Source organism: Melospiza melodia, chromosome 3 (assembly GCF_035770615.1).
Source record: "Melospiza melodia melodia isolate bMelMel2 chromosome 3, bMelMel2.pri, whole genome shotgun sequence".
Classification (NCBI taxonomy): domain Eukaryota; kingdom Metazoa; phylum Chordata; class Aves; order Passeriformes; family Passerellidae; genus Melospiza; species Melospiza melodia.
This window is the reverse complement of record NC_086196.1, coordinates 69450620-69476202: the sequence shown is the minus strand read 5'-3', so window position 1 is coordinate 69476202 and position 25583 is coordinate 69450620. Positions and strand designations below refer to the sequence as shown.

The 25583-nt window shown below is 39.7% G+C and overlaps 1 protein-coding gene across 1 annotated transcript in view; it reads right to left on the bottom strand.

The window, feature by feature from the left end:
* Nucleotides 1-1074: 1074 nt before the first annotated feature.
* Nucleotides 1075-25583, bottom strand: part of RPS6KC1 (ribosomal protein S6 kinase C1) — an 85158-nt gene continuing 60649 nt past the window's right edge. Inside the window, exons 12-16 of the mRNA XM_063152165.1 lie at nt 19329-20906; nt 18968-19057; nt 7634-7716; nt 6823-6918; nt 1075-3688 (exon numbers count right to left, since the gene is read on the bottom strand). Coding sequence (XP_063008235.1) covers nt 3578-3688; nt 6823-6918; nt 7634-7716; nt 18968-19057; nt 19329-20906 — 1958 coding nt within the window. The 3' untranslated portion in view covers nt 1075-3577. The remainder of the gene's footprint in view (nt 3689-6822; nt 6919-7633; nt 7717-18967; nt 19058-19328; nt 20907-25583) is intronic.

Below are 25583 nucleotides of genomic sequence, written 5' to 3'. Positions count from 1 at the left end.
AGGATGGCACATGCCGGGGCCCAGGAAACAACCCCTTACATGGAGCACAGGACCAGGCAGCAGCCAGGAGCCAGAGCACTCAGCCCACAGCACAGCCCTCAAAGAAAGCAAAAACCCAAAGAAACCAACAATTGTACTTTTTCATTTTATTGCTAAAATCCCTACCATAAATCTCACCACAGAGGAAGTTTCTGTTTCTCCAGCTTCCTACTCAGTGTCCTTGAGAAAACAAATGATACCACACTCAAAAAAAAAAAATCCTATAGTGGTTTACTTCGCACTTCCCTGTACCTTGTTATGCTGAGTGCTTCATTTAGAGAGAGCTGACCTCCCCAGCCTTCTTCCTCCCAGTGCCCTTCGCTGCAGGGACACACCAAGGAACAGGTTAGCACTGGCGAGAGGAGCGGGGTGGATGTTCCGGCACGGGTAACCCTGCCAACTCAGCATCCCAAAGGTGCGCCCGCAGTCAGCGTGACAGTGACTGCTGTCTGCCAGGCGATTTTCACAGGAGACACAGGAGCTGTGCTACAAGAACAGAAGCTGTGAATACAGCCATTCAAAGTTATGTCCCTTGTATTTCATGAGATGCACTTTCTCCTATAGGTCTGGGCAGGGGCCCAGGCTTACCTCACGGGAATTCTACCTGGGGCAAGCCTTTGAACATTTTGTATCCCAGATTTTCTTAGTAGGACACAAAGAATATTACAGGGTTCAACAGGGTGCAAAGAATTACCACTTTGAGGTGCCCCAAGTGTGTAATCTGCTGTACCTGAACATCCAGAGGAGAATAGGAAAATCTATAGGTTTATTTTACCATGTTTTACATAGACTGTAGCTAATTCTTGTGGGGAAAAAAGGCACCGATTTGTTTTGCTGTTAGCTACTAGGTGTAACAGAAGGAAGTGGGAATGAACATTCATCCAAATGGAGGTGTGCATGACAGGGCTTTGTGACAGGCACCAAAAAGAAGGTATCTAGAGCATTTCAACCAATTAAAGCAAAGGACAAAAAGCACTGATAGGTAAGGTCAGTCTTCAAGAACAAAATGTGAAGTTCAGAAAGCCAAGGCCTGAATTAGGTTTGAAAGGTTTTGTTTATTAAAGGAATACATGTAAACACCAATACAACATAATACATGTTCAAGGAAAAAATAAAAATAGAAGCAGGATTGGTTTTGTGCAATTAACTCCAGACCATGCTTCCCTTGACAAACAATTATCTGAGTCAGTGGTAATGTTACAAATACTTATAGCATCTCAAAAGCTCATTTCTGGCAAGTCATACTGCCATTCCTTCTACTTTCCATGATCTAGATTTCCTCACTACTAACATACTTGAAAAAATATGTTGATGTCATTAACTAAACCGAATGCTTTGCAGTGAGAGTGACTGATCATCTGGTTTCTGCCAGAACAGGGTTCTCCTGCTGCTGCTCACAGAAACCAGTTTGTGCTCCTGTGCTATCTTATCCTGCCTTTGCTTACGGCCAGCACACGAGCACAACCTGAACACAACCGCATTTCCAAGTAACATGGAAAATACTTTTTTGTACAGTTATCACCAGGCAAATGCAATGGGACAGGATCAACACAGGCAGGGGCATTATCTGGTGGCTGGGCTGGAGAGCCCCAGGGAGGGAGGGAGTCAGGTGGCTGAGGGGAGGGAGGCTTTCCTTGAGCGAGGAGCCCTCTCCAGAGTCCCAGCCAGGGCAGTGCTGGGAGGAAGCTGGGGATCAGTTTGCTCTCTGCATTAAAGATTTCCGACACAGGAAGTTGTTCCTGTGGCTCACCTGAGGGAGTTCCTGTTATGAAGCCAGAGGGTGGCGGGTTGAAACGCAGCTTCTGCGGGTGATGTAATCTTGGACAGCCCTGGCTAGGCAGTGATACCAGTGACCTGGTTACAACCTGCAGTGTTGTGACAGCCCCTCTGCTGGCCTGGTGATCACAAGAAAGGGAAGAAAAAAAAAAAAGAGGGGAGTGGAATAATTTTTAAAGGAAAAAGAAAAAGTTTCCAGATTTCCTTTGTTTAAGTGAAGCATTTTCCTTTTCCACTTTATTTGAATACATCGACCTGGTGTCTAACAGATGGAGACTGTACAGATGCACTTTTGGGAGTGCCCATAAAATACACTGCTAAAATACAAATGGAAGGATACCTCTTTTTTTTTAGAGTTGTAAATTCAGTAATCGTTGCTGTCACCTCACTTTCCCAAAGGAATTTGCCCTTTGTTCTCCGGATAAAGCTGGGCAGAAGAAGAAAAAAGGGGGGGAAAAGAGTGCAAGCAAAGGGAATATTTAGGAAAAAACCCACGGATACATAATCTGTACATTGCAGTGTACAGCATTTATACATCAGAAATCCATACAGGCATGGCTGCTTAGCAGCACTAGCAGCACTCAGCAAAATATTCTGCATGTCTTATATTCTTCTCCCATTCTCCAGACATTTCTAGCAAACAAACAGGTCAGCTAATTGGCTCCTACCCAAGTCTTACCCACTAGGGTTTCCTCAGAGATGTCACTTAGTCATTTGGCATGAGCAAATCCCAGGCTTCTTCCTGTTCAAGCAGCAGAGTGGGTGAAGGCTTTCTTTGATTTATTAAGACTATTAACAAACAAACTGGGGAGTTCAGAAGCTTCCTCAAGCACAAGAACACGAGCAGAAAGGTTTTTTTCCTGAAGTAGCAGCTAAAAATAGGACACTTAGAGGAAGTAAAGTTCATTAAGTGATAAAGCAGTGGCTGCAGCGATGAAAGAAGAGTTTTTCCTTTTTTATCTATATATTTATTTAGTGTTATGTGTTCTTGCTCCTTATTAGAGTGCTAAAGCAGTGTTTATCCAGCTGAGGAAAAGAAGATTTCCCTTTCTGTAGTGACTTTAACATGTAGCTCATCAAATACAATAGTCAAGAGTTTTAAACAGACATTGCCAGCCAACAAAGTACAACATTTGACAGCATTATTTGCCTTTCATATGCTCTTTCCAGAATGGGAAATGATATGCTATTTTCAAGACACATTCTGCAGTATTATGCAACAGTTTTCTTAATTTTTAATGGATATATTATTTTTAATGTGTCAACTTTTGCATAAAGCATTTTAGTATTTTATTTAGTATTTTCTTTAGCATATACCGTTAATAAATTATTTGCTTTTTCCTTCCCTGCCCCCCCCAAGAGCTGCACTTAGCATAGGGAAATGGTCTATTGACACAATAAAAAAATACTTTCAACTGGCACAGTCTATAGACACCTCCATCACCAGACAAAGCACCAGGAGGACATTCCTGCCCCTGCTTATCTGGCAGTGCCAGACATGCTGCCCAGGAGTTGCCTCACAAACCTTCCTTTGATGAAAGGACTCACACACACGTAGCAACCAGCTGTGGTAAAAATAAGCCAGCACCCTGTACAACCAGTGATTCCTGTTAAAAGTGTTCACTTCTGGCTCTGTTGCTCCAGCATCCTTTAGCCATTACATCCAAGTGGTTTGAGACATCCAAAGGAAGCGAGTCAGGGCGCTCCTGTGCCAGAGAAACTTGTCCAGTTGACCTGAGTTTGTTCAGAGGGTGCGTGTCTCTCATCTCTGCAGATCTGCCCATTCTATAGGGGCAAAAAATGGATGAGATTTGATGTCTTCAACACCAGCAACGCCAGCACCAAGACGCTCCGCAGGATTAAACTGCAAAAGCTTGACATAAAAGAAAAAAACACATGATTCAGTGAGTAAGAACAAAAACAACTGCTTAAAAGTTCCAGAAAGGTCTAAGGTAAGGGACATCCTACTGTTTTCCTGCTCTATGAATTACTTTCAAGAGTGCAAAAGCATACTTGAAATTCCTAAAATCCAGTAAATGGAAGAAGACTCTCCTTTCCTTGAGTATCAGTCTTACAGTCTTCAGAGACTACTGATCACAGCATGCAATTCCCTGAAGCACTGCACACTGGGACTTCATTTCAAGTGTAACCTCATTTTAAAAAGAGACAGCAGCAGCCAGAGCCTGCATCAGTAGAACTCTGGACGCTGCGTTTGCTTCATGTTAACCTTTGCTCACACCACTGTGTTATGGCTACATCAGGGACAGCAGTCTGTAACTTTCCGTTTCATAAATTTTGAGCTGATCCTAAAATATCAGGATAACATAGCCAGCTCTCCATTTCCTAAAAAGAAAAAAAAAGTTTTAAAGAGTCCTACAAATGGCCTAAAACTGAAAAGTCAAAACCCCAGTGAAAGAAACAAAACAGCCTAATGGCTTCATGGAAATTTCCTGAAACTCAGCACCTCATTTGCTTTTTAGTTGTACATCACATGCTGAATTCATGTGAGAAGGAAATCACAATATTTACATCTGTTTAAAGATACCAATCCATATAAAAGGGAATGCAAAGATAAACTCCAAAGAGACTAATAAAGACACACAAACATATTTTGCAGTTTTCAAGAAGTGTTTATACTCTATTCAATTACAGCCAGTACAAAGGCATGATCTCTTGCTTGCTTTTTCTGCAACAGCTAATAGGATAACTTCTCCCAGTTGTCACTTGGAAAAATGTGTATTCATATCTTGATGCAGTCAACATCGAAGTGAGCCTACATCCATAAACATAGGAATTTACACATTTTAAGATGGCTCTGCTATTTGCAGTCACAGTGTCACACAGTAAAAGTAGCTTGCTGACAGTGAATGGCGCTGCTCTGGTATCTCCCACAAGCCACAAATGCAGCCAGGGTGTATCAGTCTTCCCTGGAAATACAGGCAGCACCAGCACAGGAAAATCACGCATGGTCACTTATTTTCTGGAGTCTGTCCTTCCAGAATAACTTTAATTTCACAAAACAAATGTAAACTGAAACAGACACCTATTGAAAAGTCACATTGCATGTTTTGTTGGTAGTAGAACTTGAAGGTTCCTGAAAACAAAAACCTGAGTGCAAAATTCCTAACGAACATCAAAAAACAACTTGATCTTTCAGCAGAAATAAACAGATCTCTGTTTTTCAGATGCTGGCTAAATGAAGATGATGTTTACAATGAAGTCACCTGGACTGGATGCCACAGCAGGAGACAACTCCTGACACAATTTTCTGTATAGCTGAACACTGATCCCGGAGAGTTACTCTGTGATGTTTTGACCTGTTTACCCTTGGCAGTGGGGGGAAGGAAAGTCGCGATGACAAATTGCTATCCATGCCAAGAGAGCTCTCTTCCTTTTCCTGACAAGGCTTCCTTAACAATGAATGGCAGCTTCCTTGGATAGTCACACAACAAAAATGTGATTTACTGCTTCGTATAGCCAAACCTCCACCAGATAAGTCACCACCCTACATGAGACAGCTTGATCTAACAGGCACTGGGGAAGCTGTTCTCTGAACAGACATGGCCTTGTAACACAGCTGTGAGGGGCAGAAATACATTTGCCACTTAAACCCACCAGTGGCAAAAGAGACATTCTTTGGCATATGTGAAAATAGGCAATACATCAGAATTATACTAATAGTAGTACTAATAATACTATTAGTACTTATAATACTATATAAATTAGTATTAGTCTACATCCAAAAACAATCCTGCAATGGCAGGGACACATGGACTGGACGACTTCATTTGTCTTCTAGTCTTAATGGGAGAATTCCCTTCATTAAATGTGATTTTGCTTTCCTCCAGCTATTTGTCTCTTATGGCGTAAAAATTTGCTACCGTCCAACTATATAAATGCAGAATATATAGAAATGGATTTTTCTTTAATCATTTCCCTTTCTACCTTTGCCAGACATGGACTTTCACCTTCAGTGACTTCATGTCACTTAGTCAAAATAGGTGGTGTCCAAACATACAGTTCCATTTCCACTAATCATTTCACAGTAACAGCACAGAAATCAATCTGTCACTGGATCTTCTCACTCACTGAATTTTCAAATTCTGTTTCCTTTGTTTTCTTCAAGAAATACTTTTTCCACTTTGCTCTGTTGAAAACTACATCTAAGTCATGCCACTATTTATGCACCCACTAGCAAGATCCTCTTCAAAGCTAAACAGCACAATTTGCATATATTGTTGCTTCTTCTCAAGTGGAACAGGTCAGATCTAGGCACCACTTCCACAGCTATGTCAAAATTAACTAGCAGGAAGATTGCATTAATTGAATTTCAAGACCCTGAACTATATGTGCAGTTATGACTACCTAAAGTGTGAGTAAACTAAACCCATCAAACAGTACTATTCCCATTAATTTTAAAATGGTGTATCAGTCTGGAAGCTTGTCTATATCTTACAATTTTGCCTTTTGTCCAACCTACCCACTTATCTTCTGACTACAAAAGTCATTGGATTCACCATTTAAAGTACTTTTCTTTAAAAATGGCATCCAGAAGGTTTCCTGGAGGAGAGCTACACACTTTCAACCACAGCAAGGTCATAACTTCAAATCAGTGTGCTACAGGTTTCGTAGCACTTTGAGCTATTCTGCTGAATTGGCATCAGCATTTTTTACTTTATTTCACTACAATGTTTCCACGAACATTTAGGGCAGAATTCCTAAAACGTGCATCACCAGCAGGTGTTTCCAAAGCATTTGCCAAACTTGTTCTTTGAAGAAATGGCAAAGCACTCCAGTTTTCTACAGACCCAGCTGGCAGCAGAAGTCAAAGTTTGCAAATGCAACAAGACAACTGGGCAAAATTCATCAGTGCTGACAAAAGGGCCATCCACGTTCCTACCAGCAGCTTACTGGTTTTACATTTACTTCACTAGAACAAATTAGGTAGGTAAGTATTTGTCCCACCCACACATGCACATAGACAAAACAAATTCTCCCCTCACCTACCTGCTGAATCAGTGATCTGGCCTCCTTCGATACATGGTCTGGTATATTCAAAGAAGTATGAGTGTTTATTCCTGATGGATGGCACTCGGCCAGAGACTGGAGGAGAAAAGGAAAAACGGATAAAATAAATCAAAGCAGGAAGGCATATTTATTGATTTCAAAACTGCAGTGTTGGATTATCTCCTACTATCCATGCAAATTTAACACACAAAGCCAAAATTCAGTGCTTCCTAGTGTGAAGTACTGGTTCTGGGAAGAATGTCTACAGGTGCTGAGGAGCTCCCTGAGTTAGAGCTTTAGAACATTTACATCTTAAAGCTTCTGTTCTATTGCTCAAATTTGAAGAGCCTGGGAATTTGGTGGACTTTGCTTTCTTTGTGCAGAGCCGTCAACCAATCACCAGTTTGATTTGGTCGATCACTCTTTGCCTCAAAATACTGAATTAATGTGTAACAACAATATATGGCTTCTACACAGTCTCAGGAAATACTACTGGAAGTATTAGGGCAAAAGTTTTGTACATGTACAGATGGAATGTTAGAGAATTTGGATTTCACTGCAGCTAAGAGGTCATCATGGTTTTGGTTATTTTTTCAGTCCTTAGTTTGGTACAGCTCTATTAAGTTGTTCTGCTGAAGGCTGAACATGTTTTGTTTCTCTGGTCCCATGCAGACTAAGCAAATTGAGAGTGCTCAGGTTGGCAAAGCTCATCAGAGAAATACAATCAAGGGAATCACACCTGGGTACATCACTGGTAAGAAACTACTGGCCAAGAAGTCACTTTTATGGAGTCACTTGCCCCCAGCCCTACCTTCCCAGTGAGGAGTTCGAAAAGAATGGCACCCAGGCTCCACCAGTCACAGGCTTCTGTCTCTTCTAGGATAGCACCAACCTCTAAACATGAGACATTTCAATTAATATTAAAAAGGTCAGTTACACCTTCAAAATTAACATATATTTACAAGGTGACTGTTTAATGCTGACAGAACATATACTAAACACCACAGAGCTTTCATTATGCCTGCAATTTAGTTAGCCCTTTAGCCACCTACAGACTGCATTGTTCAAGCACAGCAACACCATACATTTCATGCATAATTTGTATTTTCCATGCACACATAGGCACTTTCAAGACTTGTAGGCATTACAGTTATGATTTGTCTATTCTGGACAAAACTGGACAATGACAGACAGTAAAACAAAGCATATTTAGAGAATTTACCCTGGCCACAAGAGCTGGACACATCAGAATGGCCTAATCCAGAAAAGCAGCTCAAAGGAGGGTGCAGTAGTTTACTGCATACCTTAGTTTTGCCTTTGAGGGTAGGATCTGTCTCATGGCTAACCCACACCATTTACTGAGATCCCCATGGAAGATCCCCATGAGCTTTTCACAATGGTCTCATGGAGAGATATCAAATCTGCTTCAAACAGCATAACCACAGCCAGTAACCGTGTATTGCTACAACCCAGCCCAAACTGTACATTGGTATAAAAAGTTGTTTCCCCTTGCATCCAACCCAACAGTGCTATTGCTGCACAGGCACAAGGGACAGCAGGGAGGGGAGAAGGGGGTGACAGTCCCTGGCCATATACACACACCTATTCAGTGGCATGATGCATGCAGAAAACTTGGCCTTCACTGACTCAGGCTTTAAACTGCAAAAATTACTAAATACAAACACACCACACTGTCTGCCCTAAAACAGGCAGAAAACCAGATTGCAATGAAGATGAAATCTTCATTATGACTGTCAAAAAAATGCAGAGGCTGCACTAAAATAGCTTTGGTGGCAAAAGCCACACCAGCTCCCCAGCAGAGGACAACAATTAGCATACAGTCACATAGCTGTTGCTGTGAAAAGCAGTGCAGCATGGGCAGAAAAATCCTGCTCATCATTTTATGGAGCTTAGCATGAGCATGGCCAAGAAGAGCTCCAGATGAGTCCCAGCCCAGGGTCAGGGAGAGGGAGGTGTCACCCCGGAGCTCCCCAGAGGCAGGGAAGCACAGCCACACTGAGCTCAGGGACGTGCAGCAGCCACACAGCTGGAAGAGGCTCAGCACCTCCCAGAACTAAGCTCAGGCTGCTGTTGCAAGAGCAACAAGGAGGGATGGCTCAGACATTGTCTCTTGAGGTAGCACATCCCTCACACTGAAAAGTTTACTACACTTAATGGCCTTGGAACGACCAATACATCACTGTAAGGGTGCCACACAGCAGAATTTATTCCTCTCCTTACAGATTAATGCTCCTATCAGCACCAAGAAACTTTTACAAAGATGGAACAGCAACTATAAGAGGAACTGTATCAGGATAGTTACAGCCATTTTTAAAATGTTTTAAGATCCCATGTGAGCACCAGGATGAAGCTGAAGTTACAGTAAACTGAGAGAATTTGTGTAAAAATCAAAATGTGTTCTTGCAATTTAATTTTAAAGTCCTTCAGAAAGTCTAACCTTCTAGGTAACTATCCTTTAGAAGAAGAGAAAGAAAGAAACCCCAACGTTGGGCCTTTCTACACAAACCAGCTGGTGAAAGGTATTCAGAGCAATTCTCAGTGAAACCTACTACATGGAATTGCCTTTTCAGTTCAAGGAAGATTTCTTCCCAACAAGTGAAGATTTTTATTTTTAAATTAAATTACACACTTCTTACAGAATAAGGACAACAAAGCCAAGAATTAATAAGATTGACTACTACATTCTCAGTTCCACTAACTATCCCATATTGACACACCTTAAATTTTAGAATAATGCCACAGAAGGAAATAATTCAATTTTCCCAAAGGTGTTTAGTGGGAATGGACCTCATGAGTTACAGCCCAATTGAAAAAAAAATTACCTAAATGTGAAAAAAATACATCATTCAGAGTACAGAGAAAAGAAATTCTAAAAGACAAGTTTTACTCAGTTTTGGTGCTATTTCTCTTTATGCTGGCAATCAGAGATGTTGATCCAGTTCTCTAAAGAACCAAAGTCAAAGTGCCTCCTTTCACAGAACTGTTCGTTACAGGAAGCAGCACTGATGAAAATGGACATATATAGAATAAGAGTCAAAAAGCAAACCAGAGTCCACTTCCTCAAAATTCAAGCTCATATTTTCAACTGGAAGAACACTTTCAATATATGCCAAGCCAAAACAAATGTCACTGCAGTTCTCTGACAAGAGCAGCACTGAACTAGTCCATCCACTTTTGGCCATCACCAAAATGACATGAGTGGAATAAATTAAGAACAGGCAAGTAACACGGATTTCTCCCAGGGCTGAAGGGCTCTGCCTGGGTTCTCATGCACAAGCAGAAGTTGCATAACAAGTCATCTGAACCAACACAGAACACAAAATGGAAGACTCAGCTGAGGGCAACACCTGAGTCCCCTTCTTTACAAAAACTAAATTTTAGCTCAACTTTTTTCCTATTATGCAATGTCTGCCTTCCAGCTGCTTTCCCTATGTTCTGAAGTTTCCTTATTTCATGTTAAAATAAACATTTTCCTTTAAAAAAAAAAAAAGAAAATTTAAAAATCACTGTGTACACTACAAATAAACATATGTTGTTTACATTTCCTTCCTTCAAACAGGTCTCATGATTTCTGATGCAATACTGATCATAATAAGTCCAGGATACCACATCAGTATTACTGCATTTTATCTTGACTAAACATCATGGAAAATTTAGAAACTGTAGATTATGAAGTGCTTTTGAGGGACACAGAGTAGCTGGCTAATGTAATATACACACAGGGCATATGCTTTTTTTAAAGCTTCAATATTGCAATAAATCTGAACTACAATATCTGCCTTCACTAAGAAAACATTTTCATCTCAATCCATCAGCAAAGTAATTTAGACAATAAATGGTAGTGACACATAAGCTTAAGTGAATAACATGGGGATATTTGTGCCAAATCTTTCCTTCATGAACCTTGAAGTCAAGGACCTTACCCAGATTTGTACAAAAATAAACGTGTACACATGTACGGTGTTGGTGCTTCTAGGACTGGCAGAACAACATTTGCAGAAAAAAACATTCCTATCATCCTCAAATAGAAAATCAGAGAAATAATAAAGTAGGGTGAAAAAAAGTTAATAGCTCTTTCAACTCTACTGCAATTTCATTAAAGAGAGAGCTTTCCTCTTTCTCCTTCCCAAAGCATGGCCATGACATCCAGCACCACGAAGCACAAGTCAACAGCAATGCTAAATTCCTGCACAAAGCAATTCCAACGGCAGCCACTGGGATAACTGAAGGGAAGGGGATTTGTAAAATGCTATCAGGTTTATACAGAGACAGATGGTGCAGGTAAACACCTTCACTACCCTGCACTGTCCTCCTTCCAGAGCAGCTGGTCTCAACTGAAAGGCCATTTCTTTATGGTTTCCATACTTATCTCAATATTTGCATTATACACAGCAATACCTTACTTCCTGATAAGGGAGACATAGCTGACAACATTTTGTATTTTAAACAGAAGTGCCAGTTCTGAAGAAAAAGCAGAACTTCCCTTCTCCTGAACACACATTCTCAATAAAGCTATTGAGGGCAAACCAAGGCTTTTCTCATTCTTTACACAGCAACTTGAAATCTATACCCTATATATACCCCTCTTGCTGAAGGATTTCAAAGGCTGTTACTACAACACCTGCCACATTTTCTTCCAAACACAGTTTCCTCCAGGGCTGACAATAATGCCTCATGACCAGCACAGGCAAACAGTAGTTAACATGGAAGAAGCCAGGCTTACAGGAGGCCTTAGACATTCTCTGTGCAACTCAGGCCAGATCACCAAGAACAAAAACTTCATCAAAAATTTTGTAGGACAAACAGTAATTAAAAAAAAATTTAAAAAAAAGCATCTCCAGTCAGCTCACAGAAAAACTGGCGCTAGGTGGATGTAGTGCATCCTCAGACACCCAGGAGTCAGGAAAGGCTTTCCCCTTACGCCACACTGCAAGCAGGAACAGCATACTCTCAAGTATCATTTCTGCACTGATAGGAAAATAGGGAGCAAATCTGAACTACCATCAGGTGTCTGAAACTGTTCATGAGGAATTGGACTTGTTCAACACCCTGAAAATAAATACAATGTTTTCCCCTTCTGCGGCCATTAAGATAAACATTGCATGAAAAACCATTAGAGACTCTGTAAATTCTATTTACCTTACACTCACTTAATTTTAAAAGATTACTGTTTTATCATCTTTTGATATCTATATATGTAAAGAAACATTTGCAGAGAATCAACTAAAATAATTCCAACCTAATTCACTCGCAACAGACTCAGTCAGCCAAGATACCATAAGATACACTCACTAAATAGAACATCCCACAAGCAATCTGGCCATAATGCTTTGCCTAAAATGCTTCAGCAATTTATAAAGCACAGTATTGAACCATCAATATTTAAGTATAAGAAGTTTATCATGGTATTTAAACAATAAAGTAGTGAGGCAAGTCCAATGAACATTTGCTAAGATCAAATGGAGTATGAAAATAGGAAGTTTCATCTAAAAGTTATTCAAAAACACAAGCATCTGTGCTCTTCTTTGGGGGAAAAAAAAAAGAATAAAAATAGAGGGAATTGTATTCTTTCTTTCTTTTAGTGGCCCAAGATGGAATCAAAACTTCCTCTAAAATAATCATATGACGAAAGAGACAAAGTTTTATGACTGTTCTGTTATCAAAACAAAGCAAACATTAATTAACCTCACAGCCAGCTCCGCTTATTTTCACAAGGCATCTTGTATGCTATCTTCAAGGTTTAGTCCCATCTGTAATGTTAATACTACTAATAACAACAGACATAAATAAACACAGGTAAGTACAGTTTCTTCTGGAGTTAACAACTGGCATTTATGACAGCCAGACTAAAATATCAAATTTTTACAAATCAACAGCTTGGTACATCTTACTGCTTATTCTAGTTACAGAGTCTAAGAAAAACCACAAGACCATGTGCTTCACCTGAAACACACTGTGTACTTACAACAAGCCTGGGATCAGACTTTTTTCAGAAAGTACCTGATGCTCTCCCCAGACCTATGCCTTCAATTACCAACTCCAAGTTCATGACATTTTGCTATTCAGGGAGCAGTCAGTTGTCACTGTTTTCTGCGGGACACTCTGGGGTCTCTAGAGAGCTGTCCCACTCCAAATAGTTGCTGAAAAACTGCTACTCCCAGCTTCACAGGAATTTTTTCTGCACATTCAGACCTTATTCACACCAGCCATTTATTTTTCATGTTTGTGTTTGATCCTGCTTCCTATTGCCAGGGTTTTTCAAATCTAGCTCATCCTTCTGATTTTGATGTCCAAAGCTCCTTCACCTATCCAGATATTTTCTTTTCCTTTTTGGATAATCCTGAGACATTAATGTCACACAAAAATCTAGGACAGAGTTAGAGGTAAAAAGCAGGAAGTCCAGTCTTACACTATAACTACGAGACCAGCCCACCCCTCGACACATCTCAGGGTCAATGGCACTTTAATCCACCACGGTTATTTTGCTTCTTAAACAATCTACTCAAATTAAATTACTATAATACAGAATAGCAGATTTAATGAGTGCCTGCAAACTCCTACTGAAAAACACATACACAAATAATATGCAGGTTTTTCTGCATCAAATGTCTGTTTGGTAAACAGAGGCAAATAATCTTTTTCCTTATTCAGTAAATAAAAATTATAGCATGCAGGCTAATAATATCAACTAGCAATTTTTATTTTCATGCCATCTATTTTAGGTGACCAGCTGCACTTTGCATCTGTATATTCAATTGTTTAAGAGCAAAAGTGACATCTTTATTTGGGAGTACAAAAATCAGGTTGTACATTGAAACATTTTTGTCTTTTTTTTTTTGGAACAAAATCCTTTACACACAATTCCTTCTTTTTGTTTAGGTTTTGCACTGTGCACAAGTAACAGCAGGTTACATAAAACCAAATTTACCATATATTTATTTGTAGGCTTCTGTGAATGCTACTTTGTGTAAATAAGACTTGATTATAGCACACAGCTTATGAAAGCCTCAGAATAATACGAAGCATTACTGATGGCCAGTTTCCTACTTACATTTTCTAGGAGGCTAAGCTCCCTTTGGCTTTAGGATCTCAAGCAGCAAATCTCCAGTTTTTAGTAAACACAGTCTGGTGAAAACTTGTTTAAACAAGAAAGAAAAAAGACTCTAAAGGCAGCCCAGTTCTGAAACCTCGTCCTCCAAAAACACTACAGGGATGCAACAGAAAGCATCCCCGCTGCTGGAACAAGAACTCGGGGAGTGTAAATAAAACATCTCATTCACACATCATATTTACACAAGATGTCAGACCAGCAAGCTGCTTCTACAAGGTTCACAGGTTAGACTGAAAAAGTACCTTAAAGATTTCTCTTCATGAGAAAATCCTCAACTTAAATCTGCTTTACCCGAAGACAGCCTTGACTAGGCAACGGCTGTAGACAATTCTGTCTTTCTCACAGGTATTCTCATACTGAGAATGGCTTTTTACAAAAAAAATTACCAATTTTATTTTTTAAATTGTGACTGTCACGGATGGAATACAATTATTATTGTATTTAAAAGTTAACAACTCTTTATATTTAAGATCACAATGTTGGCAAAACCAATACTTAAAATAACAGAAGGTGATAATTTGCATTTCAAAATTCATCTATCTTGCTTTTCTCTCAATTAGACCAAAACATGTTGATTCACAGGTTAGTGTGTGTGTGTTTCTTTTTTAAACTTATTTATAGAGCAGAATAATGGCCCCCCTGCTAGGCTGGCATTTGCTCAAGTTTCTGTCCATGTAAATTGAATCTGTTACTGGAATTTTCCCCCCTTCAGAATACCAAGGCACATTAACCAAGAGATAAAGAGATACATTGCTGATACTATCAGCCACCAGGCAGGTGGATAAAGCAAGGGATTTTTTGTTAGTTTTCGTGGGGATTTTTTGGACAAATATGTGATAAGAGTTCTCAGGGGGCATGGAGAGCAAAGGGCTGTTTAAACAGAAGTGAATCATTCTCATCTGATCTGCTAATAACTTTGTATTCAGACATCAGCTGCTCAGCGCACTTTAAAATGTTCAGAAAACAAAATTACTACAAAGCGGGGGAAAGTTAAAGGAAACAAAACACATAAACCTCACTATAGTCACCTTAGCCATATTAACACAGCAGAAATTCTCAGTTACAAGTGCTTAATTTCTTCTTTAAAAGCAAATAGGTCATTCTTAGCCAAACCTCCCACAGTTTTGCTTGAAGTGGTGTTGAGTTTATACGGTATGATTTATAATTTAACATTTCCCTTGTGAATTAGAGAAACAACATTTGACTTATCATAGGTGAACAGCAAAGATTTGATTTGGGCATTAATCAAAGCATAGCACAGACACTACTTGGAAGCATCTGCAGACAGCTTTGCTGGTGCCAGAGCTGGTTCAGGAACTTTTGGGTTTTTTTTAAATTGAGCAGAACTGTACAGCAGTAAAGAGTAACCCAGCCACACCAACAGATCCGGCAGCACCGTAACACACCACCAGCTTACGAGCACAATTCTTGATGCGCAAATCATTACAAATGAGCCGCATCTTCCGTCTCCAGTTCTTAGGAGAAGTTAAGCAAACGAGGGGCAGGCAGGGCGACAGCAGCATCCATTAATGGTACAATGCCACCTCCCGTCGGCAGCGGGGAAGTGCCGCTCCTGCAACACACGCAGCCCCGCTCGCACTGAGGCACCGTGCGAAATAACCATCGCTATTTCACACAGAACTAATCATACTGCTCGCAGGGAGCGCGACGCAGCTTTTCAAACTGTTCCTTCCCTTCCCTCGTCTTTTTGACACTTCTGCATTTATAGTCGTTGCATTTAAATATGCACTGCATAATGTCTTTTTGCCTCTCCACCTCTCCCAGGACAACAGGAGCTGAACAAGTCGCTGCTCTTCAGGGATCTGATCACTGCTGCTGTACCCACTCTGCTTTGCTTTACCTCAATGCAAGGTTACACTCTGGTGCACAGAAAGCCTTAAACACAAAATCCTACATCCCACAAGCAAGTTTCACACAGGTGGACTATTATCCCTTGGCCCTGCAAAGCTTCATCACTAATACATTACTATCCCTAGCCCATCTAGCAATTAGTTTTCAATATATAAATTGCAGAATTTAGATTTCATGGTTTTTTTCAACAAATAAAACAGCTTAAGATTTAAATACATCTTCATGCACTTCACTGCAAATCATTTTATAACTTACACTGTAGAAAAACAATACCCGAAACCTCAACAACTGAAAAGACACAAGTGTTTCAAATACGTTTAAAATTTTCATGTAATTCTCAATACAATTTTCTACCTCTTTTAAACTGAAGATATCCTGCAATGTGTTTAAATTTCATATTCATCCTCCCCTTTCTCTGCCTGCAAAATTTGCTCCTCAAAAATCAATGCAGAAAAAAACTGCAGCCCTAAACTCATCTGTTCTCAGTCTCCAACAGCAAACTCTAAAAAGTACAGTTTATTGATAGACACCTTCCCTTTCTTGCATACTATGAAAGAGTGCACTAAATTGTTGAAATCAGGTAGAATACAAGTTATCATATCCAAACCTATTCTGTCTCAAACTCTGTTAAAAGCACACAGCAAGCCAAACACAAAATTTTTACAAGACAAGTTTCACTGCATCCTTCAGCAGGAGAGAAAAGGAGAAGGAAGGCTGACTATCCAGAGACAGGGCAACACAGCACATAATCCTGAAAACACCGGGAAAATTCAAAACGAGATAAAGACTCACTTTGAGTCACTTATTTTAGACACTGTGTTTTACTACAGTGAGAAATCATAAGACGTGATAAAATTTTGTGAAGATAATTGTTCACTTCTACAAAACTACAGCATTTCCTTCAGGAAAAAAAAAAAAAAAAAAAAAAGCAAAACCAGGCTGTGAAAAACACTTATTAAAAAGAAACTTAAAAAATAATATTGAAACCTCAAAACTTGTTCCTAGTGTACTGAACTGAAGGACAAATATAATTTCAAAATCCTTATTGGAAGAAGCAGCTTGAGGAGAAATGCTTTCATGATAAAGGGGTTCTGGGACATAGTGCACTCCTCAAAATGAAAAAAACTATCATTCAAATGAAGTTTTTTTTGCCCCCAGTAATACTGGAACCTAGAGAAAGGTTATTAACGTGATTATTTCTTTTAACACTGCTCAAAAGTTCTAAAACAACATTTACCAGCAGCAGTAGCCCTAAGAAAGCTACTGTGGACACAGCTACACACCATTACTGAATCATTCTTCATAAAAGAATTACACTTGAATTCAAAATATATTTTGTGCTTCTAAATTATACCAATTATTACTCTCCTACTAAAAATTAACATGTAACAGTTACACTAAAGTACCAGCATGCTTCACAGAGGCAACATTAAGATCAAGAAATCTGAAAGGCAAGAATCACGGAGCAGTACCAATTCATCCACCCTGAATACATCTAATACTTGCGTTTGCAAATCCTCACCTTGCAGACACACAAAGCAAATGCAGCCTGGGGTAGGGCAGAGAGGGCAGAGAGGGGAGGGCAACTCCAGCAAAAAAAGCCCGGATGGGTACCACACCTGTGCTGTGAGGTGGAAATAATGACAGTGTGCAAAACTTCATTCCTGCATTTGGGGACTTCTAAATATTATTTCAACTGCTCCCTAAACACTTAATTACTGCAGGAGTTGGCTGGTTGGGGCTTAGGGGGCAAAAAGCACCTCTCTTTGGATCCTCATTAAAGTACAGAAAAATTAAGCTTTGACTTTCACAGCTCATTAATGATGACAGGGTGGGAAAAGGCTGCACTTCCATCTTTGCTGGAACTCGACTGGGGAGCGCTCTGTTCGTGGCTGCATTAGGGAGGCAGGAAAACACCTCTCTAACAGGTTGTCACACATGTTGGCCTCCAGGACAGCCATCTATTTAACAAACACAGTAATTGCTGGGATCCCCAATTATCTTGTTCTTTAATAAAAGTGCCCTGAGGGTAGAACGAAGGTGTTGGATTTACTTTGATAGGTGAAAAGAATTATTTTCTGTGATACCTGCCCTTTTGACTTGCATAGAAAAGATTTTATTTTTCACTTATCTCAAGAAGCTGACATTCAAAGTTTGTTGAGACCCTACCACATTTATTCACAGAGGCAGTTCCTTGCAGCATTTCACTTGAAGAACAAAAACACAGAAGAAACACCTAATGCCAAACTAAATTCAGAACTTCCATGGCTGGTAACTCTTATTCTAAATTTTTCTAAACACACATTTGCAGACCTTGAGCTTGAGGACTACCTGCATGCCAAGTTGCAATGCTTGGCCAGACCATGCACTCTTCAGAAAGTCATGCTGGCATTTCAAGGTTGGAATGAAAATGTAGTAATCTCGAGTCTAAACATAGTTTTTATAAGTTAACTATGAAATTTTAAAAATATTAAGCTATACATGAAACACCTGATTTTTGGCTGTCACTGCCAAAAATCACCGACCACTGTATTAGCAGAAAATAAACTGGAAAAAGGAAAAGAGGGAGGGCTCTGTTTCAAGTGCCATCCTTGCTATAAGATCCCAAGAGATATTGATTTTATCACCCTCATGATTGATGAAAGCAGTTCTAAGGAAAGAGCTCTCTAAACTATTTCAAAGCCCACTGTAGCTCATCAAAAATGTCAGAGGCATCTCTGAGCCTATTAGGGTTGTATTTTTCAAACCTCTGTGGTTCTCCCCCACCACCCATGTCCTTTGCATGTATAAATTTTTATATTTTTAAGGGTCTTAGTGCCACTTTTTCAGCCTCATTTGCTCTTTTCATTTACCAAGATGTACTCACACACAGGAAATAACTAGAAGAAAACAGAACATTCCTAACTTGCTTAAACAAGACATTCAGTACAATTACACGTTATGGAAATGACATAACAAACACCACCACAGTTCAACAATAAAGCAGTTATGAGCCCTGTAGCTTTTTAAAACATTAAGGAAAAGAGACAAAGAAAACTCAGATATCGCGTGATCTCAAGCTGTATGCTACAGAGACTACAAGAGAAAATGAAAGCTGCTAATCTACTTTCCAAGTGAAACATTGTAGGTGATTGCTCTAACCTGGGGCACAGTACATTCTCTCTATGGCATCGTTGTCACAGGAATCTTCAACCTCCCTCCACCTGCTAAAATACGTTAGCTGAATGTGTCCTAAAAACAAAACGACAGGAGAAATCAAAACATTTTTCCCTTCCATTTTCTGCAGAAGTGAACTGTAATTACTCCTTTTGTAGCTAAAAACAGTATCATTAAGAATAATGGCATCATTAAGTACTAGAAGCTATTACTGGGGGTGAATTTGCTGCACTGATAATGAAGCTCTAGACAGGAAATGAAGATACTAATTACAAGATAAAACGCCTACTCAGTTAATTGGAAGCAACAGCGAATAAAAAGAAATGCATTTGCAAAAGTTCCTGACCTCTATCATTCAATAAGATGTTGTTTGGGTTCAAATCGCGGCACACAATTCCTTCTCTATGTAAAGCATCAAGGGCTACCACCATTTCAGCTGCCCATCTTTGAATGCAATCCTCTGGGATATTAAACCTGGAGGTTAGCGCTAATCTTTCGTCGAGGTCCTGAAAAATTTGATGTATTTCCTTCTGCCCTGCTCCTGCTATTTTGTCTTCCTTCTTTGGTGCAGTCTTTTTACTTTCAGCTGCTGGTGACATAGCTGAGTCTGCCTCCTCTTTTCTGCTGTCTTCAGTTTGACTGGAAAACAGCGACACTCCTTCATTCCTTAGCGTGTCTGTGTCCAAGCTAACCTCTGGAGCACCTGAGAGCGGGTTGGAAACACATGAACTTTCTTCTTTGCTTGCCATGTTTAAGGAGCAGGCCCCAAGCTCTTGGAACAGAGCCCCATCTTCTGAAGCACCTACCTCTTGGTCAGATGAAAAGAGGGTCCCAAGAGCTCCCTGAGTGACACCACTTTGCTCATTTGCTTCCTTGTGGGCAGGATCACCCACTTCTGGTGCCACATGATTTGGCTCTTGATCAAATGCTTTGCATGGCTCTGCAGAATTATTTAATTGCAAGACATCCGGTGTTTCCAACAACTTTACTTCTGACACGTCCCTATCAGATTTTGTAAACTTTGCCGGCCTTGACACGGCTGGCTCCTCTGTTTCATCAGACATGCCTGGTAAGTTTATTAGGAGATCAGGCCTTCCTTCATCAATGCTATTCACATCATCAAAAGCAGCATCCTTAAAGGAGATGACTGGCACAGAGTCATTTGAACCCCTGCTCACAGTGTCATGAGCTTTCACACCCATCTTGCTCTCCAGGGCATCCAAGCTTCTGTCATGATCTGGAACAGAAAACAATGGCTTTAAAGGCTCTGATTTCAGGTTATACAACTTTTCTCCAAACTCAAGCCCCAGGAGCTCACTAGTGCTATCTTTGCTGTCTATCCTGAAGAGCTCCATGGGGCTGTTCTTGGATCTAGTCAACGAGTCCAGTATCCTAGTAGGGCTGGCTATTTCTGACTCGGCATTGTTGATGAACAGCCTTCGTTCCTGAGGCGCAGCTTGGGAGGTGAAGCTGTCACTGCCAACAACACTGCACCTCTGCAAGGAACTCCTCTCTTTGGTGTGCAGCCCTTCACTCTCTGCTTTAGCCACTGGTTCCTCACTTAGGGAGCCAGAGTCAATTTTTTCCTGCCCGTATTCATTGCACAACGTTAAATAACTAGTGGTGCACTCTTCTTCTGAGCTGGATGCCGAGTCCATCCACTTGGAACTCTCCTGACCATCTTCCTGGGTGCTGCTGTCATCCTGAGAGCTTGGTGTCAGGCTGCTCCTCAGTGGCACCACCTTCAGCATGCTCTCTCCATAGCTTTCTCTGGAATCAGTGCTGCTACCAGTTTCTTTAGGAGTTGGTGTTGGTTGCTCCAGGTAAATTTTAGTTGAACTGGATGTTCTGGATTCAGGAATTTCAAAGCTCTCTTCAGGACTTCTGTTCAGGAACTTACTGACATAAGACCAGAGTTTCCCTCCTGAAAAAAAAAAGAAAAAAGGGAGGGGTTAATTTCACTCAAAAATAGAATTATTTTTTTTTATGAAACAGGAAAATATCCTCACTGTCACTGTACCCTTACATCCACAGAGTTATTTGGATCTGCTACCCCAGCAGCAAATAATTTCAGGGACTACAACTTTCTTTTCACGTAGATTTGTATTATTACATAAATATTTAAAGAGCTGCATCTGAGATTCAGATGCTGCTTTTTTGCTTCTAAACTTCAGTAAAGTCTCATTACAGAGCATGTCTCAAGTTGCAAAGTGGTCCCTACTCTCCACCTGCTGCCTCAAAAGAAGCAAAAACCAGGAAAGATCAAATTGTTTAGTGCTCATCACCATCTCTATCTACCCTGAATAATTCTGTACCCCAGCTCTAAACTCATCAGCAGCATTAGTGGAAATGGACTGAAAACTAAACAGCAAGTTCAGTAAGGGAAATTACCATATTAGCTGGACATTTTAAGGGTCTGTGTCTCTGTTTGAAGAAGTTGGGGATTTTAGTTAAATACTGATATAATTCTTCTATTTACTTTAGAATTCAAAAAAAGGTTTTTATGCTTGGCTGCACCAGACAAGAATTTATCAATACTTTAAGGTACACAGGCAAAAAGCTCCTTCACAGCATCTAAGGAAGTGGTATCTCCAAAAATAAGTTACATTTAAAAAATACAAACCAGGACTCTTCATCTTTCCAAATGCTGCACACATTAAAAAAGCTCACAGACTTCAAAACGTAATTTTAGCAAAATAAATCAGGAAGTTACTGTACCTCTTGTATGTGCCAAAGAATTTGGCTTAAAGCTAGCAAGTCTCCTTTGATAACTTAGGGAGAAATGCAATGTCAAGACATTTCAACTTCAAAGACTCTACAGAAATTCTGGAAAATGCAGGAGTTTGAACAAAATCTTTGTAAAAGAAAAAATAAGTATCCATCCCACTGGGCATCTGCAAAGTTGGTGGGGTTTTTGTTGGGTTTTTGTTACTTATTTGGATAAACCAGAGTTTTATATTTTTGCAAAATACATTCTTTAATAGCTTGGGGTTTTTAACACTCTCTTTATAAGGCAAAATTCCTTTAAAAAGTACAATAAAAGAAGAAACTATTTATCATTGCCTAGGAACAGATTTTCTATACTCCCAGGTATTTCAAATAAAACTTATCAAAGACAGAAAAACCTTGACACTTTAAAAAATTAATTTGAATAATATAATGTGAAGTTTTCCTGCCCTCCATCCCCCTGGCTAAGACAAGACTTGTTTTTCAAGGGGAAAAAAATATCTCACTGGTTGTGGTAAAAGTAAGTATATTAAAACCACTAAAAGGGAATTCTAACAGCTTGAGTCCAATGGTAAAAATGAAAATTTAGGTCTGTTAATCACCCTGGTTTCTGCCCAAAGTACAAACAGAGCTAGCACCAGGTCAGGATGACCCTTGCCACCTTCTAGAATGCGATGAGAAAGGATGCCAGATAAAGCAACAGGAGCAAAGGGAAGCAATGCTCACAGAGAGAGGAACAAGAACTGCTATACTGACCACTGTAAACAAAAGCACTTTAAATTCTTACCCCGAGGTGCATTCACAACATGCACCCAAAGTGTGCCCTGCCTCAGCAGCGAGCACAGCCCCTGGGTCCCTCCCAGCACAGCTGCAGGGCAGGGACTGGCTCCGAGCCTGCCTGGGCACAAGTGACCCCAGGCCCTGTGCTGGTGACACCGAGGGCCCTGGCCCTGCCAGAGCTGCCTCACAGGAGGATCTCAGCCCTGTGAGAAGCAGGGAGCCCCTGCAGGCCCTTCAGGTGAGGCCTCTTGCTTTAAACACAACAGGTCACACAGCAGCGCAGCAGGGCGAAGGCAGCCTGCCCTCGGAGCCCTGCAGCTTGCACAGCACTCCAGGATTACTGCAGCTGATTTAGTGAATAAGAGTTGTCCATCCCATAATCACCAGCAGTTCTTTTCTAATGTTATACTTCTACATTTATTCATATTTTTGCTATAAAACGGCAGGGAGATTAAAAAAACAGAAAAGTGAATGAGAAAGAGAGTGAGAACATACATAATTTTTACATATGTGAGAGTTTGTCCTCTTTTCACACTTTTATCCAGAAGAATTAATTTCCTTTAAAATTTCAATTAAATTACTTCAAGTACTTTACCCAATTTAATAAAATAACTATTTTTATTATAATTTATTTTTAATAAAATAACTGCCCAGTTTATTAACTAGGCATGTAATGATTCATGTCCATTTCATACAAAACAATAAAATCTAATTTGAGAACCACCTACTGCATTTAATAAAACACACTATCTAATAAAAAAATTATATCGTCTCCCCATCCCACTTTAATTAATGATTAATTAGTACAAGCTAAATATTTTCATCTACATATTACTAGTGTTTAGTCACAAATTTATGCTGAAAACACAAACCTCAGGTGTCAAAGCAGGTTCATAGACCATGAAGACTCACATAAGATATTTGGAGTTTTGGGAAGTGCCTGGCACAACCTGGCACCACCTCAGCCTCCAGGTATGGCTTTAATTCAAGTATGAGCATCATCAGTGCTTCCCCTGAAGGAAGTTGTAAAAGGTCTTTCTAACAGAGGCCTGCCTTGAGCTTTGACCTAGGGAGACAAAGCTCAAAACCGTCTTCCTGTGCTCTTTTGTCACATCTTTTTCCTGTGTCATTACTGGACACCAGGTGGGCTTTTACATGTGACTCCTGAATGGCTCTCACTGACCCAAATGTTTTGTACCCCTACACTGGTAGGGGGTACAAAATAAGATAAGAAGGGGCTGGGCGGCCCACAATATGAGGAATGCAAGAATTATCTGTGCACAACTTAGGTTTTTCACCTATTGAGAAGTTCAGCTGCTCTCAGGACAAATCCTGTCTGCTGCTCCCTCTGCCTCACTTCATGGAAGATTTCATGAAACCTCCACTAGATTTGGACTTCTACTTGGATTACTGCAGCTTAAAGGAGACCCAAGAAAGATTAAGGAAGGAAAAAGAGACATGTTGGGATCAATACTTCAAAAATCCACGGAAAAATCACTGGCAGATTTGAGAGGTTCAGTAAACACAGAAGTTGCAAAAGACAAAAAAGAAATCTCTTTATTTTTACAGTGTTCAAGAATTCACCACTGTCTACTTGTGAAAACAGGGAGAACTGCAACAATTCATTTATTTTTGCAAATCTATTATCTTAGGTTTTCAAAAAGAAGTTGTTCATTATTCATGACTTGTATTTAAAAACCACACTGGAAATGACTACTTACTGCAACTTCACTTAAGAGTTAACACAAGTAAACAAAACAAAACAAAAATTATGTCCAAATATGTTAACATACAAATATTTCAAGACTGGCCTCCTGGTCAAGTGGAAATACGTAAATAAATGTCATGCAATAATTGTGTTCTATAGTGAAAAACAATAATTTCATTCCTTTTTGCAAACATTCAATCCAGGGTCAAACAAAAGTGATATTTGTATCTGCGTATGTAATTATGCCTTTATGAATGACATACTAATAATCTTTCCCCCTCTCCCCATGTGTTGTGTAAGATCAAGAAAACCCATTAGCAAACCATGCTAATATAGTATCAGGAATCTATAAAAACTAAAATTACAGAAATCAATCCAAACAAGTAAGCTTCAGTCACTGTCAGATAGTCCAACAGACTAAATAACTATAAAAGCTACAGTATTAAGCTAAAGTTTATTAGTGTTTAATGCAATTTCAGAACTCTATTATTAGCATAACTAATTATTATGTCTGTTTTCTTCTACCATGAACTGATTCTACAGTCAGTCTAGTTCAGTCTTTCTGGTTTTATAAGCACATGAAAATCATCAAGTTTCACATTCTTCTGCAGTTATTCAGTGAGAAATTTCTTATCAGCAGTGCTATACTTAACCACATTTCCAGTATTCTGGAGCTTACACCTTTGCTTCTAAAGGCAGAATCTAAAAAGTTTGTGTCCAAAATAAGCAACAGGAAATTCAGCATAAAGTGACCAAGTGATGAAGCTGACTAGAAATCTTTTATATTCTTTCAAACATTTCTGCAGCTTTTTTATTAATAGCACTTGATGTAGGAACACCAAAAAGAAAATACAGAGACTGTAATAGTACATAAGACAGAATAAAATGAAACCTAACAGATCAGCACATTTGTCTCCTAAACATGTTTTTTGTTCCAGCTGACAAGAAAAATTCATGACCAGTTGGATTCTTCTTTACCCAGTTATCAGACACTTCCCATTTCAGTTTCACATCCTGAAAGACTGGCTGACTAAGGAGATAATATTCCAAAATAAATCAATCGCTTTTGCTACCTTGGCCCATGAGATTATTCCCAATAAGTATTGGGAATAATGTTCTGCAATTCTCACAGAACCGGAATGCAGCTAAGAATGTAGCAGTCACTGTATTTAGGAAATCCCAAACAAAGTCAAATTGAACAACCCAAACTTCCAAATAATTGTGATGTGATGGGAAGAAAAATAGTACTGAAAGACATATGCCTGAATTATTCTCCAAAACTGGGCCCAAGTCTCTACATCACCGCATAAGGATTTGTATATGGCCAGGACTTTCAATCCTAAACCATGCACCTCATGAGAATTATTAGCCTTCCTTGCTGGGAAA